Below are 17,381 nucleotides of genomic sequence, written 5' to 3'. Positions count from 1 at the left end.
CTCTCTCCCGTGTTACCTTGTTGGGAGACTGAAAGGCATAGCATGATGCAATAGCTACATGAAGCTAGACTTAGTACACAGCTGGAAAAAGCTTAAGGTATTTTAAGCTTAAGCTTTTATTGTGATGGTGAAACTAATTTCACTTCCCTTTTTCTTATATAGGGTGAGGCAAGTTCTGTACTCTTCCCATATTCTGAGTAAGGCTTTCTCCACTTTCCCTTGGTTAGGCTGTTATTGAATTTACAGTAGATAATACTTAAGAGCATTAATGCCTCTTTATAGTATCTCTCACCTTTCAAAGCATCAACTTTCCAAATGGACAAACTGCTTAAGGGTAGTATATCGTGTTCTGACAAAGGGCAGGTCTACACAAGAATGCTCCAGTTGGGAAAGAAAGGATTACATTACCAACATAACCACTCAGTCCCTAAACGAAGTGTTTGAGGTTTTTTTTTTTTTTGGGAGGGGGGGAAAAGAGGCCCTTTATTTATATTTCAGTGTTCTCTGGTTCAACTGCTCCCTTCATGACAGCTCTATGACCTCCTCCTGAGTTCCTTCACAGATTACCTTCTGTAATAAGTGGTAGAGGCCAAAATAACCTTACATTTACAGGTGTGTAATCCACATTGTCTTCAGTAACATGGGAGTTCAACAGACAGCTGCTAACCCCCCCAGGAGAAACGGAATCCAACTCCCTCTTAGCTGCATACTGCCGCAGGGCCAGTAAAAACAGGTAATTAAGTAGGTGAGTGCACAAAACTGATGAACAAGGTGCCACTTGTGTAAATGGTAATGTTCAGAGCTAGCAAACAGTGCTTTTTAATGCAAGTGCCACCTTCCAGGTAGTGATGCATTTACAAGGTTACAACTCCACTAGTGCATAAGAACAATCCACAAGCAGAAATGAGAAGCAACAGTGATAGAGAAAGTATTCTTTAAACAGTTTTATTTTGTGTGGAACAACACTGCCAGAAAATACCTTCCCCCTCCCACTTAGCTGTCAGGACAACACCTACAACCAATATCAAAGCAAACATGCTTGAAGAATTTCCCTTAGAGGTGGTATTCAACACTGTGTACAGTAATGTGGCCAGCACTGCATTTACAAGCCTTTAATATTGAGCATAACATTAGAGGACCTATGTAGGAGCCATCTTGGAAATCATATTGTAATTCTGATAATTTTAGTTCTCTTCCTGAATCTCAGACGTATACAAATATGTTACTAACTCCTCATGGCTGAAGTAAACTTAAGTTGTTGAGCACAGTGGATTTTAAGTAACTTAGAGAACCTGTTTATAAGTGACTTTATCCTGCTTTTAAAAATAGAGACTTTAGAATTGCAGCATTAGTCGTTAAAGGGTAGCAGCATTTTCCTTTTTGTGAAGATCAAAAGAAAGTATAAGGCAACCAAGGAATCAGCTACTATCTCAGAGCTTCTAATCACACTCACAAGGGAATGTCAGCATTTACACATTAAAATTAAGTACTATAATATCCAAATGCTCTCAGAATGGTTTACATTTCAGTTTCTATTCTGACTAGCAAAAAACAAAACCAACTCCACTAGCAGATGTAAAATCCTGTAGATTTGTGCAGTATTTGCATATTGAATATTTATTCTCCCTGCAAAAGCCACTAACCTCACCTTAGATAAAATATCCATTAGTCAAGTATCTTTTCCAGTCACTCAAAGTGCTGTCCCTGACTCTGCACTGGTGCCCCTAAATAAACTGTCTTCCTGGAAAATAGAAAAGTTGAACATATGAAAGCACCATATTTCCCACTTGAATTCCAAACACAAAGCTACTTTATTTTTAATTCCTCCTGAGAAGTTGCTATAGTCAATAGCAGGAAGATAACTACTATTTTAAAGGGGGAAATATTAGAATAAGAAAATTTCAAATTGATCTTGTAATGTTTTCCTCTCTGTTCCCCTTACTTTCCTGAGTCCTCTTGGCTCCTGTGAAAGAGTCCCTGCTAGTTCCCTGCAGTCAGCAGCAGGAGAGTCAGACTAGATTATATACTGATCATCACTGGCCCAATCAAGTGGTCTAAACTCATCTACACACTTCCAATGTAATTCTAACATTTAATTTGCATATAATCACCTTTAGAGAAATAAACCAGGTTTCCCTAAATATAGATTTGTACAAAATTAGTGCAACCCCCCCAAATACATATAAATATACATGTCAGTTTCCTAAAATTACAATACATTCTGTGGTCTTGGTGGTTCAGTTAGGTTTCCAATACAAAGTAGGCCAAATAACCTAAGCCCCTCTCTTTGGGGTGGGATGCATACTAGCATTTGTAATTTTGCACTTTGGCAGAGGGGGATGCTGGAGCCCTTACATAGAGAGGTACAAGTGGCTGTGTACTTCAGAAAGAAGGTAGTGTCTTTGGGGTAGCAGAGAAGCCTTAGATATGACATCTTACTATGTCAGATTATCTTTGTATGAACTGTAAAATCTATTTGAAAGTGAATTTCAAATTAGCACATTTGAGCCTCCTGTTAGCAACCACCACTTCTTGTGGCTACAAAATGATCAGTCTTATGACTATTTTGAAAAAAAACAACACATTTGCTGCTTGAACAGCTGATTAACATGCACAACATTAGTGGGAACAGTATGTGCAAACATGCCCCTAAATATTCTGTTTAAATACAGACCAGTATATATATATATATATTTAAATTTAAATATTTTGGAATCAAGATCCATCCTCTAATTATCAGGTCAAGACAAAACAGACTTATAGTCTTTAGAATGTCACGAGAACCTCCACTATAAAGTTCAAAGGTGTTTGTTTTACAAAAAAAAATTGTAGTTAATATTTGAGTATTTTGCTGTGAGAACTTTCAAGTGTATTGTGCTGAGTGAAGTGGCTGCTATTCAGTTCTCATCTCACACACACCTCAAAAAAATAACCCCCAAATCTTTTAAATCTTTCCTCCCAACTGTTGATGTTACTCCACACAACCAAACTGGAGCCCAAGAGAGGACTGAACTGAGTAACAATGTGCCCCACACATGTTCAATTCCCAGTTCTTTTGTGGGATTTTTCTGTTTGAACTGGAGCATCACAGTTCATTAGCACTGCCAAGGACAGAAGGGAAAGCAAAAGAGCTGTTAAGCAGAGCCACACATGCAGGTAAAAAATACCTTCTTGTTCTTTGTTTCAATCATCATTCATTTCATTACATTTTGCCTTCAAACAAAGCACTGAAGTAAACCTTTGTACATGCGTTTTTACCTCTTCTTGTAGTTGCCATGGTACATGTATTAAGGCTACTCTGACATGAAACTGAACAGTTCCTTGCACAGCAGCTCATGCCTGAAAGTGGGCGTGTTCTCCTGAAGGAAGGCTTGGACCAGCATTTTAAATTGACAGTTGAGAGAGAATGTGAACATAATAATGTACTTCCGCTCTCTGACCTTGCAAGAGCAGAAGGACAAGAGATTCTTCTCTAGAAACTCGCCTGAAGAGCTTCAGAGCCGAGACCTAAGTTACAAGATTTCATAGCTGGACCACGCCTTGATTGGTCATCACTGACCCACATGCGGAGTCCTACAATGGGCTTGTGGAATATTGCTGTATCAGCTGTTTGTGACATGTGTTGCAAACACGCTCTGGGTTAATGCTGGATGGAAGGGGCAGTTCATTAGCTGAACAGGCCTCACAGAAGATTCCGCCACAGTTCTTGCAAATGTTCTAAAAAAGGGAAAGAGGAACGAAAAGTGGAAACTACTGTTAATGAGATGAGAGAGACCGCGCCAGCCAATCACAAGGGGCCCAATAACACCACATGAAGTAACCAGGTTTTCTCACTAACATTCAGTTGGCCAAAAGACTACTTTGTCCCTGCAAAGGGCACCGGAAGCTTCTATCCCTCACCCATCACTAGAGACTCCCTGTTGGCCCCTCCTCCAACCTTTGGGAAAGAACCTTTTGTCCCTCAAAGGATGAGAATGTTACTTCCGCAGAGTTCCTAAACCCAGAGAGTAAAAATCAAAACTCTAAGAACAGGCTGGAGCAAATTTTGCAAACTGTACCCAGATGTGACTTGGGAAGAGTCAGTTTAAGCAATCAATACTTAAAAATTCAAATGCTAGTTAATCAGAACACACAGCTACATACGAAACCCTAGTAGAAAAAGTCTTATCCATCAGAACTACACGTGTATTTTTAATTTCATGCACAGCAGGGCTGTCAATCATACAATTAACTCCATTTAAAAAATCCGTTTTAATCACACTGTTAAAACAGCAGCATCCAATTTACATTTATTAGATTTTCAGATGTCTTCTACAGTTTCAAATTAGGGCTGCCAATTAATCACAGTTAACTCACACAATTAACTGAAAATAACACGATTAAAAACATTGTGATTAATCACATTGTTAAACAATACAATACCAATTGAAAATTGTAAAATATTTTTGGATGTTTTCTACATTTTTAAATATATTGATTTCAATTACAACACACAATACAAAGTGTACAGTGCTCACTTATATTTTATTACAAATATTGCACTGTAAAAAACTAAATAGTACTAGGTGAATTGAAAAATACAAGTACTATAGTGCAATCTCTTTAGCATGAAAGTTGAACTTGCAAATGTAGAATTATGTACAAAAAAAACTGCATTCAAAAATAAAACAATGTAAAACTTTAGATCTTACAAGTCCACTCAGTCCTACTTCAGCCAAATGCAGAAGTTAATGCTGCCCACTTCTTGTTTACCATGTCAGCTGAAAGCGAGAACAGGCATTCTCATGGCAATATTGCAGCCAGTGCTGCAAGATATTCATGTGCCCGATATGCTAAATATTCATATGCCCCTTCATTCTTTGGCCACCATTCCAGAGGACATGCTTCCATGCTAATGATGCTCATTAAAAAAAATAATGCGTTAAATTTGTAACTGAACTCCTTTTACCGGCATTCTGCCATATATTTCATGTCATAGCAATCTCGGATGATGACCCAGCACATGTTTGTTTTAAGAACACTTTCACAGCAGATTTGACAAAACGCAAAGAAGGTACCAATGTGAGATTTCTAAAAACAGTTTTAGCACTCGACCCAAGGTTTAAGAATCTGAAGTGCCATCCAGAAATCTGAGAGGGATGAGGCGTGGAGCATGCTTTCAGAAAACTTAAAAGAGCAACGTTCGGATACAGAAACTACAGAACCTGAACCATGAAGAAAATCAACCTTCTGCTGAGAGGATGAACATGGACATGTGTCAGTCCACTCTGCTTTGGATTGTTATTGAGCAGAACCCGTCATCAACATGGATGCATGTATTCTGGAATGGTGGCTGAAGCATGAAGGGACATATGAAACTTTAGCGCATCTGGCACGTAAATACCTTCCGACACTGAGAACAGGTGTTCGCGTGGCACTGTTGTAGCTACTTTCAGGTGACATTGTAAACGAAGCAAGCAGCAGTATCTCCTTCCAAATTGTTACTAAACTTGTTGCTCTATGTGATTGGCTGAAGTAGAACTGAGTTGACATGTAGGTTCTAAAGTTTTACGTTTTATTTTTTAATACTTTTTTGTACATAATTCTACATTTGTAAGTTCAACTTTCACAATAGAGACTGCACTACAGTACTTGTATTAAGTGAATTGAAATACCTTTTTGTTTTTTACTGTGCAAATTTTGTAATAAATAAATATAAAGTCAGCACTGTACACTTTGTATTCCATGTTGTAACTGAAATCTATTTGAAAACGTAGAAAGCATCCAAAATATTTAAATAAATGGTATTATTGATTAATCGTGCAATTAATCAGTTAACTTTTTTAATGGCTTTACAGCCCTATTTCAAATACATTGATTTCAATTACAACACAGAATACAAAGTGTACAGTGCTCACTTTATATTATTTATTACAAATATCTGCACTGTAAAAAAAAATAGTATCTTTCAATTCACCTAATACAAGTACCATAGTGCAGTCTCTTTATTGTGAAAGCTGAACTTACAAATGTAGAACTATGTACAAAAAAATACATTAAAAATAAAAACGGAAAACTTTAGAACCTACACATCAACTCGGTTCTACTTCAGCCAATCACCTAAACCAACAAGTTTGGTTACAATTTGCAGGAGAACGCTGCCCGCTTCATTTACAATGTCACCTGAAAGTGAGAACAGGCGTTTGCATAGCACTATTGTAGCCAGTGCTGCAAAGTATTTACATGCCATATAACATTCATATACCCCTTCATGCTTCAACTTGTAGACTGCTCTTTTGTTTCATCTTTTTTATATTACATTATTTTTAATACAAATATTTGCAAAGGGAGCACTCTATAGTTTGTATTCTGTGTTGTAATTGAAATCAGATTTGAAAATCTACAAAAACATCAAAAAATATTTATAATAAATGTAAATTGGTATTCTAGTATTAAGTGCCATTAAAACTGATTAATCTTTTTAATAGTTTGACAACCCTAATATATACGTGTATGGGGATGTATGTGCATAAGTTATACTGACATATCTACAACCAAACACCACTCTCATATTTGGGGATTTATAAAAAGCTGGTATAAGATGTGCTGGAATTTGCAGTCCTTTTAACTGGTGTGCTTCCTAAAGGCAAGCTGAAAAGCTTCTAGAGAAATATTTGAAACTCCCCACTATGAGCAGCATGTACTCAAAAATAAGAAGGATATGGTTTACACCAAATGTTTTAAGTCGCTGCTTTACCCACCTGCCAACATGGGAGTTCAGGGATCTGTGTCTCTCTTGCCATAAGGGCTGGTGTCCTTGACACCCAACACTGCCAAGAAAGCAGCTTCTTGCTCAATTCCTTGAGCCAGTGACACTCAATAGTTGCATAGAAAACACAGAACCCCTCAGTTCAGGCCTTGGCAGATACACTAAAAAGCCTTTCAAGTTCTCCCTGAAAGTATCCATAATGAAAATGTGACCCACGCTGCCTTCTAAGAGTGGTAATTTTTAGAGCCATAAGCTAGTGCTCTACATAACATGGGACAAATCTTCATGGAACATAAGCAAATCTCAGAAAAAACACCAATTAGGCAGGAGGGATTAGGTGGGTCTCCCAGCAATGTTACTAGCTTGCCAGAGGAAGTAGGACAGCAGGATCCTGTGAAAGTTGAACTTACAAATGTAGAATTATGTACAAAAAAGTATTAAAAAATAAAACGTAAAACTTTAGAACCTACATGTCAACTCAGTTCTACTTCAGCCAATCACATCCTGCTTTCCCTTCTCACCTCACAGACAGGGGTTTTCCTATCTAGCTCTCTCAGTGCTATTGGGAAGAGTTCAGTGGCTCCACATGACAGAGAGAACCCGGCAGCCCTAGCAGCAGGCATGTTGGGGGACTGAGAAAGGAAAGTTAGAGAAAATGAAGCCCTAATTAAATTAAGTGAGATGGGGCCCATTGTATCGCACCATTTCTGTGATTCTGGAAAGGCGAAAGGGCCAGGGAAGAAGAGTGACCTATTGAAAAGAGAGAGGCGAGAAAAACGTGAAGATAAAGGAGAATCAAGAGGGAGGTGGCAGGAAAGAAAGTGGAAAAATGAAATGAAAACCATATGTTCACATGGTCACTACTGACTTTCTCTGACAGAAACGGGGAGAGGGCTGATTGTGTCCCGGGTGTGAATTAAAGGCAGTTCTTGGGGGGAGGGAAGCATACCAGCATTTATCATCTTCCAATGTCAACAGCAGGTGGCATGAAGGACCCTGAATCCCTCTCTGATTAACAGCTTTGTCCTAATGGGAAGGTGGACAAACATGTATTTCCTGGTGCTCAGGCTGGCCAAGACATACAAGCCTCCCCTTAACTGAAGTTACCTTTGTTTTAGTGAGACTGCCTTCCTCTTGGCACAGCTGGCATATCTGTGCTTTTCCAGGTCCAGATGGCAGTTCCTAAATCATTGAGAAAACAATTGCTCAGCATTACTTCTCCTGCAACCTCCATTTTAGTATTATTGCTAGTGTCTGCTCCCCTCCGCCCTCACAATGCAGCTTTCCCTTTTCCTAGTCAATGTGAAGCACAGTCGGATTGCTCAGGAAGCGGGCAACCTGCAGGAAGCATTTATTTGTGCACATACACAAACAGGACCTCAAACCATTCAGAAAACCGCAAGACAAAGTGCTCTTCTGGGAAGTAGTATTTAACTCTGGCCAATCAACATCCAGAATCCACTTCACAGAGTGTAACTGACTCCCTGAACAGTGGCTTCACACTCCAGGCACCGAGTCCTGGAGGGACTAAATGCAGCAAACCAACAAGGCTGCTAGGGAAGACTGATCCTGTCCTCCTAACCTGGAGGGCACCTGTGCAGATGGGTTAGGGACACACACACACTCAGTCAGCACCACACTCATTGCAAAGATGTCTGAACGCTTTACACAAATTCATGCAAAGTGTAAAGCAGCCATTCTTCTGTCTAGTCTAGTTTGCTGGTGCTCAGGCTGCAGCCTCCCTGCCCAACCTTTGCGCTGACTGTTTCTCTGTACTCTGAGAATGCCAGGGCTGTGGGGTCTGGGAGGATCTGGCTCAACACTGAAATCCTTACCAGCTCCATTCTGTCAACAGTTACACATCCTAGTAGTATTTGTTTTGCTTCACTTTCTCTGGCTTTCCACTTATCCATATGCATATGATAAACACACTTGTACTAGGTCTCTATAACTGATGCTTATCCTACAACCGAGCTACACTGTGGCATTTATTTCACATTTTTAATTAACTTCTTTCCTGTCAATTCAAACCTTTGTAGAAATCCCTCATTCCTAACATGTAAGTCAGGGGTCAGCAACCTTTCAGAAGTGGTGTGCCGAGTCTTCATTTAGACACTCTAATTTAAGGTTTCGTGTGCCAGTAATAAATTTTAACGTTTTTAGAAGGTCTCTTTCTATAAATCTATAATATAGAACTAAACTATGGTTATGTGTAAAGTAAATAAGGTTTTAAAAATGTTTAAGAAGCTTCACTTAAAATTAAATTAAAATGCAGAGCCCCCTGGCCAGGTGGCCAGGACCCAGGCAGTATGAGTGCCACTGAAAATCAGCTCGTGCCACCTTCAGCATGCGTGCCATAGGTTGCCTACCCCGGATGTAACGCTACCATTACAGGGCTGAAGTTATTTGCAGTGAAATATTCTACTGTTCTGTTAGCTTTAAGGCATGTTTATGATCAGAAAAGTGACTATAAAATGGCACCATCTTAGTCAATATTTCTGCTCCCAGTGTGTTAACAAATCATATTTTACTTTCCCAGCAGAAAATACTTTTACAGACATTATCCCTGCAGAGTGAAAACTGCATGGACGAGTGAGCTAGCCTCAGACATCAATGTACAAACACCACTGCCAGCTGAGTTCCAACTGCAGAATCTTTAGCACTGGCAATGATGCATGAGCCAGGAAGAACACAGCTTGGCATTCAGAGCCCAGAACATGTCTGCAAGCCTGGGAGTTTGGGTGCGCGCGCGGGTGTGTTTCAAACCAAACCATCTTTCTAATTGTAAACAGGACCTGACTGACCCTGAAGTCACTGCAGACAGAATAGGAAACTAATAATGTCATTTTCATAATCAATTTTCTGATCCTAACTGTGCTTTACCAGGCACATTATTTACATGAAGGTAGAAAAAGACTCAACTTTGATACTCAATATCTTGACAAAGCCCTGGCTGGGGTGATTTAGTTGGGGATTGGTCCTGCTTTGAGCAAGAGGTTGGACTAGATACCTCCTGAGGTCTCTTCCAGCCCTAATCTTCTATGATTCTATGATCTTAAGGGTGCGTGGATTGAAGAAGAAATTGTGAATCCATAAGTCTTTTCATCACATTTGTACTTTAGGGTTTCAACCTAAGCAGAAGAAATACTAACCTGCTCTTCTTGTATGACAGACTGTATCCTACAATAAAAAAAGAAAACGGTAAGTTAGTAGTATCATTTTATCCACATCTCCCAGAAGAAAACCACTGGAGTCTCAGATCCATTCTCACTGAAGTCATTTCTTGTTTGTTTTTTTTTAAACACACACTACCACACTATTTTTGTTGTTTTTTCTTGAGGTTTATAAAAAGCACCTATTTTGAACTCCAAATGCTTGCAAAACGTAAAACCATTCATAAACACATACGTATTCGGGAATACATGATTACGTACTGTGGTGTGAAAACCTACCAGCATGAATGTGGGATGGTCTCCTTATATATTAGTGGCAAAGTCATCAATTAATTACACTTTGCAACCTGAGTGTCAGGTGCCCATCCCAAACTCATGCTAATATAACCTTTAACCATACCAGCATGCATTTAATATATATTAATGATGATCTGCATAAGAAAAATACACAATTTGGGTCATGCCGTTTCCCTCCTTTATGACATATGAAAACCGAAAAGGTTTTCCCCCCTCCCTCAAAACATTTTCTTCTCAGCATTATTTTTACGTTAGAAATGTAGATCATGTCTGTCTGGGAAGACTATGATCAGAACTAGTGAAATAGCATCACAAGAGCCTAGAGCAAAAACAGAGAAATGAGAGGAGAAGGGATTTTTAGTCAGACTGTGTAAAATGGCTTTTGGTAATCTCTTTCGCTTCAAGAACTAGTTAACATTTTGGAGAAAAGAAGCCTTAGTCAAAGGTTCAACATCCCCACAACTTCAACTAACGTGAAAGCTTACAATATTCTTCCTCTTAGATTCTTCTTGCAAAACCAGGGAAGACAGGAGTTCATAATCAGAGGGTAGCCGTGTTAGTCTGGATCTGTAAATGGCTTGCCAATTACAGAACCAGTTTCTCCTCCCTTGGTTTTCACACCTCAACTGCTAGAACAGGGCCTCATCCTCCCTGATTGAGCTGACCTCGTTATCTCTAGCTTGCTTGCTAGCACACATATATATACCTGCCCCTGGATATTTCCATTACATGCATCTGAGGAAGTGGGTATTCACCCACGAAAGCTCATGCTCCAAAACATCTGTTAGTCTATAAGGTGCCACAGGATTCTTTGCTGCTTTTAGGAGTTCATAAGTGTCTGTTACTACGCTTTGAACAAAATCCTGATTATAGACCTGGTTCCCGACTACAGAAATACAAATTTAAAATGTCTACCTGTTTGAACACAAGTCTTTACCTCATCTCCTGTTTTGTTTTGTTTTTTAAATAAATCTTCCAGATAAACAAAAACCCAGCCAAAACAACATAGGCTTATTTTCTGTTGTGATGTTCAATTCACTTTAGTACATATAAAAAACTAAACTCTTACCTGAATGGGATTTCTACATTAGTATTTTTGTAAGTATTTTATTTTATTATAGAAGCCATCTCTCTCTAGAAACCGCCTCCCACCCAAAAAAACAAACACCCCCCCCTCCATCTTTAGGCTCCAGTACACCTTGTTCTTGGTCTTCAACGTTATACTATACCAAAATCGAATACAAGAACAGGGCTTTTTCCTGAAGCACTAATACCAAAGGGGTGTGTCCTTGCAATTTCAGATTTGTAAATGCAGAGCTCCTACCCTGCCAATGCCTAAAAGTCAGCCTAAGTGATTACATTCTCCAAACGAAGAAAAAAGAATTACAGCTATATATCAGGTGGCTCAGAGCTAGCTGGGAGAGTAACAGGAATCTCTTCATCACCTCCCACATTCCAAAGCAAAACACCTGATGCCTGGCAACAGAATCTGTTTCCTGATTCAGTGCTGTGAAATAGGAACAGTGGAGAACCTCAAACAATGGGCACAAAGGCCGTTGCAAACCTTTGACAGGAGAACTGCAGTACTCGACAAGTCCCTGAGGGTATGTCTACCCTACGGGATTATTCCGATTTTACATAAACCGGTTTTGTAAAACAGATTGTATAAAGTCGAGGGCACGCGGCCACACTAAGCACATTAATTTGGTGGTGTGTGTCCATGGTCCGAGGCTAGCGTCGATTTCTGGAGCGTTGCATTGTGGGTAGCTATTCCGTAGCTATCCCATAGTTCCTGCAGTCTCCCCCGCCACTTGGAATTCTGGGTTGAGATCCCAGTGCCTGATGGGGCAAAAATCATTGTCGCGGGTGGTTCTGGGTAAATGTTGTCAGTCATTCCTTCCTCCGGGAAAACAACAGCAGACAATCATTTCGCGCCCTTTTTCCCTGGATTGCCCTGGCAGATGCCATAGCACAGCAACCATGGAGCCCGTTCAGCTTTTTTTTTTTCTTTTTTTTTCTTTTTTTTTTTACTGTCACCGTATGTGTACTGGATGCCGCTGACAGAGGTGATACTCCAGCGCTACACAGGAGCAACGGTTATCTGTCGTTCTGTACCGTCTGCTGCTGTCATGGGTGCCCCTGGCTGAGGGCGCAGAGACAAAAATGGGAATGACCCCCCCCGGGTCATTCCCTCCTTTATGGTATCTAAAAATAGAGTTAGTCCTCCCTAGAATATGGGGCAAGTGTACTAGAGAACCAGTGTATCAGAGAACCAGAGAGCACAGCCGTTCCATGTCAGATCCCGCAGAAATGATGAGCTGCATGGCATTCTAGGAGATGCCCACTCGTTGCTTCCCTCCTCCCCAAACCTTCCTGGGCTACCGTGGCAGTGTCTCCCCCCCCCCCATTTGTGTGATGAAGTAACAAAGAATGCAGGAATAAGGAACACTGACTTGTTACTGAGATAAAATGGGGGGGGGGGGCAGCCTCCAGCTGCTATGATAGCCCAGGCAGGACATTAAGCGGTGTGGGGGAGAGAAGCCCAGCATCCCGCTGCTATGATAGTCCAGGCAGTACAGAATCTTTTCTTTACACAGGAAAGGGTGGGGGCTGATGGAGCTCAGCCCCCAGTTGCTATGATGAGGATGATTACCAGCCATTCTGTCCCATCTACTGGGAATGACCAGGAGTCATTCCTATTTTCACCCAGGCGCCCCCAGCCAGCCGCACCTGAGGCCAGCCAAGAGCACTCTCAGGCTGATTATGACGACAGATAGCAGTCATATTGTACCGTCTGCCACCGAGGAGGGGAGGGGAGCAGATACCGCTCTTCACTGCCGCAGCATCATGTCTACCAGCAGCATTCAGTACACATGGGGTGACATAAAAAAGTCAAGAAATGATTTTTTCCCCCTTTTCTTTCACGGGGGGGGGGGGGGGGGGGGGAATTGACGAGATATACCCTGAACCACCCCGGACAATGTGTTTGACCCTACGGGCATTGGGAGCTCAGCCAAGAATGCAAATACTTTTCGGAGACTGCTGGGGACTGTGGGATAGCTGGAGTCCTCAGTCCCCCCTCCCTCCCTCCATGAGCATCCATTTGATTCTTTGGCTTTCCGTTACGCTTGTCACGCAGCACTGTGCTGTGGACTTCATGGCCTGGAGACTTTTTTTCAAATGCTTGGCATTTCATCTTCTGTAACGGAGCTATGATAGAACAGATTTGTCTTCCCATACAGCGATCAGATCCAGTATCTCCCGTACAGTCCACGCTGGAGCTCTTTTTGGATTTGGGACTGCATGGCCACCCGTGCTGATCAGAGCTCCACACTGGGCAAACAGGAAATGCAATTCAAAAGTTCGCGGGGCTTCTCCTGTTTACCTGGCCAGTGTATGCAAGTTCGGATTGCTGTCCAGAGTGGTCACAGTGGTGCACTGTGGGATACCGCCCGGAGGCCAATACCGTTGATTTGCGGCCACACTAACCCTAATCCTATATGGTAATACCGATTTTAGCGCTACTCCTCTCGTTGGGGAGGAGTACAGAAACTGATTTAAAGAGCCCTTTATATCGATATAAAGGGCCTCGTGTGGAGGGGTACAGCATTAAATCGGTTTAACGCTGCTAAAATCGGTTTAAACGCGTAGTGCAGACCAGGCCTGAGTGTGTTACACACCCTTACAATCCCTGCCCCCCCTCCCCCCCCCCCCAAAAAAAAAAAGCACAGTGGGAAAGACAGTGCTAGAGAGTCTTTTCCAACAGTTTGAGAAATAAACCATATTGTGACCTCCTTGTATGAGGCAGACTGCAACTGAAGCAGCCCAAAACAACCTCTAAAACAGGAAACTTCAAGTCCCTCCTGTTTGGACCAAAACCTCTCCTAAAATCCTGAAATGCCAGCTTCCCACACTTAAAAGTGAACCCTGTTTCTCTCCCAGGTTACTGTGTAATTGAGAAGAGCAGATCTTACCACCCTGGAACTTTAAAATCTCAAATTGCAAGTGTCTTCACTTCTTCAAACAGAAAAGTTTAAATTTCACTTAGAAGATTTTAACATTTTATTTAGGGTTGGTTTTTTGTTCTGCCTTTTAAGTGAAAGAAAGGGTAAGCCCACAACAAAACTAAGTTCTCACCAACACAGTAATTGATACCTTTAGCTGAGAGCATAACAGACCTGCTTTTCACACTGCAGCGAACAGAGACAGGAGGAGGAACAGCGAAAGTGAGAAAAAAGGGAAAGGGGATATCTTTCAGTCCATACTTGTTTGGAAGAACAGCATTTTCCCCTCTTCCAGGTTCTCTCAGTCTGGCATTTTCTTCCTGGATTTTCTGCTTTCCATCCTGTTAAAAGAAAAAAACAAACATACTAGTCTTTGAGTATTTCACTGGCTGCACTTTGCACATTTAGACCGGAATTTCCGAGGCCACTTAAATGACTTAGTGAACACAAGTCCCCCTGACTTTCAATGGGATCTGTATCTAAACCACACGGGTGCTTCTGAAAATCGACCCTTTGACTCTCAGACCAGTGTGGTACATGAGCACCAATCTAAGCACGCTAGCTGTTTGCCTTCCTCTTGATGGGCAGAAAAAAACTGAAATGTCCAAGCTGGTTTAAGATTTTCGGAGAGGTAATCTAACAAATTTTTTTTTTTAAACTGGGAAGGAGGAAGCATAACCCAGCCACCTCAACTGGTATACCAGAAGCAGGGAGGGTAAATATTACTTTATAGATTTACTCTACAAATATCAGTGAGACAAAGGCAAATCCCCAACCAAATGCAGCATTACTTTTCAACACGACTAAGAAAATAAATTGTTATCTGTATTAGTGACGGTGGGAATGTGTTAGAACTTTATCAGCACGATCCATGCCTATGAGAGTTGCTAGAAATTTGAACTACAGCCAGGACAGGGCATTAAACTGCTGTTAAAATGATATACCCCTATAAAAAAAAACCATCCATAGACCACGAGACACAATAAAAGAAGCAGCTGTTACATAAATAGATACTTCTGTAAATTAAACCCATTTGTTCCCAAGACAAGGACTTGCATGTCCCATTCTAGTGAGTGTTCCACAATGACACACAAATGGAGGAGGGTAATCCCATGAAGAAAAGGGCGCATCAGAAAATCATTGATTCAGGGTTTGATTTTGTAACATGTACAATGAGAGAAAAGAATTATTTTGCCTTGCAGCTGAATAGCTTGCTTTGGTTTGGAAAGATCAAACAGTAGCTGGTTTTAAGAGCCAGCTGCAATAAATTTTTCATTCTGACACCTTTTGTTATTGTAGTGTAACAGCTGTTCATAGAGACAATGCTTTTGACAATTAAGTTATTAAGAGGCATTGCTAACCTTTTCGTTTATTTTTTAAGTTATCAGTGCTACTGGTTAAAAAAAATTACTGCAGAACTAAAGAAGCCCTCAAGGGAGACAGCAGTACTACTAAAGTCTCCTGGGGAAACCCAGCGAAGATTAGCCACCTGAAAGAACAAGTGCTGCAGTGTACATGCAGAGTACAGAAATACCCTGTCTATTTCACTGTCTTCATATTTGAGAGTTATGCTAGTGTCTCTGGAAGAGCTGCCCTTTTACTGACACTTCTCAGGAGACAGCCAAGTCTAATGATGTACAACAAGGCAGGGAGAGATCAGATTTTCAAAGTTGTTTTAAGACAAGTTTAGTTAACATGAAAACCAATTTTTTCTTCAAGAATAGAACTTACAACTTTGAAATGCTGCACTCTTATGCATTAAAAAGCCAGCTTCATTTCTTGAGTTTTACTCTCTCTCAGACTGTCAGCATGGTAACTTCCTGCTTACAATGATGTGAAATTATTTTAAAGGTGATTTACTCTTAATGAGATGTATTGATTAGAGTATCTTTTATATTGCATTTTTCTTTAGTAAATAGTGCTGATGAACACAATCAATTTCAAGATTCTGTCAAACAGCTGGGAGAGAGGGTACACTCTTATATTACAATTAAACTTGTTGCTTTTAAAAAGACCTCTCACGCTGAAAAAGGAGAACCATTTCAATTTCATGGTGTGGGAATTAATTAAAAATTGACATGAATTTTTCCTATCCTGATTGCTACCCTCATACCTTTACTACTGCAGCATAGCAGCAACGCATATGTGCAGTAATAAGCAGCTCAAGGTAAGACAGTAGCTAAAATTAAACCATATTTAAATGTGAACAGTGACACTACCATTTTTAATTGCATCTTCTGGCAGCCCTTGCCTTGGGCTACTGTGATTTTGTTTTCTCGGATACCCCGGTGGATTGGTGACAATCTGTCTCTTTCCCGTTTCAATTCTTGTTCAAGTTGATCCCTACAGGATAACAAAAGGAAATTGTGGATAAGTGATCTGATTCTACAGCACTCAATACGCACAGCTATTAAAAAGGTGATTTATGTTTTTAGCATAAAAGGGCACAAAAGAAATCTCCATGACCAGAATTTTCAAAACTGTACACCTCTGAATGAATTATCCCAACGTACGTTTAACAAGCCCACAATGCATAAAGTCTGAATATAACTTCTGGATCTAATCTAGTCAAGCTTAATTTTGTTTAGAGGTATGAAATGTGCACCTGTTCACTAAGTCTGCAGGTTCTTAATTAAAATATACAGTCATATTTTTAACATGATACTGCCAACAACAGTACACAAACTGCCAGAGTCAAAATAGCATGAAATCAGAAGCAACAGCTTCAATTTCCAGGGACATCCTTAAAGACGCTTCCCTTCCTGCCTCTCACACAAAACCTTTGTCACTAGGGTGCTTTGCACCGTGGCTGAAGATTAAAATTAGGCTATGTTGGAGCAACTGAGTTCTCAAGCAGAGGGTTCTCCACTGAGAGTACCCTGCCAGCACGTCCCAAGTGTTTGAGTCTAGGGACTGTTAAGCAAGAGCACATCAGCTCAAAAATGGGCAACAAAAATGATTGGAGGGCTGGAGCACATGACTTATGAGGAGAGGCTGAGGGAACTGGGATTGTTTAGTCTGCAGAAGAGAAGAGTGAGGGGGGATTTGATAGCTGCTTTCAACCACCTGAAAGGGGGTTCCAAAGAAGCTGGATCTAGACTGTTCTCAGTGGTACCAGATGACAGAACAAGGAGTAGTGGTCTCAAGTTGCAGTGGAGG

General features: G+C 40.7%; 1 protein-coding gene across 3 annotated transcripts in view; it reads right to left on the bottom strand.

Moving 5' to 3' along the window:
- Positions 1 to 925: 925 nt before the first annotated feature.
- The window catches only part of RUFY3 (RUN and FYVE domain containing 3), an 80,296-nt gene continuing 63,840 nt past the window's right edge, over positions 926 to 17,381 (bottom strand). For all 3 annotated transcript variants that reach the window (XM_030565175.1, XM_030565172.1, XM_030565174.1), the window contains 5 exons: positions 16,442 to 16,565; positions 14,484 to 14,563; positions 9,901 to 9,928; positions 7,856 to 7,930; positions 926 to 3,717 (listed from right to left, as the gene is read on the bottom strand). In XM_030565175.1, coding sequence (XP_030421035.1) covers positions 3,574 to 3,717; positions 7,856 to 7,930; positions 9,901 to 9,928; positions 14,484 to 14,563; positions 16,442 to 16,565 — 451 coding nt within the window. In that variant the 3' untranslated portion in view covers positions 926 to 3,573. The remainder of the gene's footprint in view (positions 3,718 to 7,855; positions 7,931 to 9,900; positions 9,929 to 14,483; positions 14,564 to 16,441; positions 16,566 to 17,381) is intronic.

The sequence above is a fragment of the Gopherus evgoodei genome, chromosome 5 (genome assembly GCF_007399415.2).
Source record: "Gopherus evgoodei ecotype Sinaloan lineage chromosome 5, rGopEvg1_v1.p, whole genome shotgun sequence".
NCBI classification, from domain to species: Eukaryota; Metazoa; Chordata; order Testudines; family Testudinidae; genus Gopherus; species Gopherus evgoodei.
This window is presented reverse-complemented; position numbering and strand designations above follow the sequence as displayed.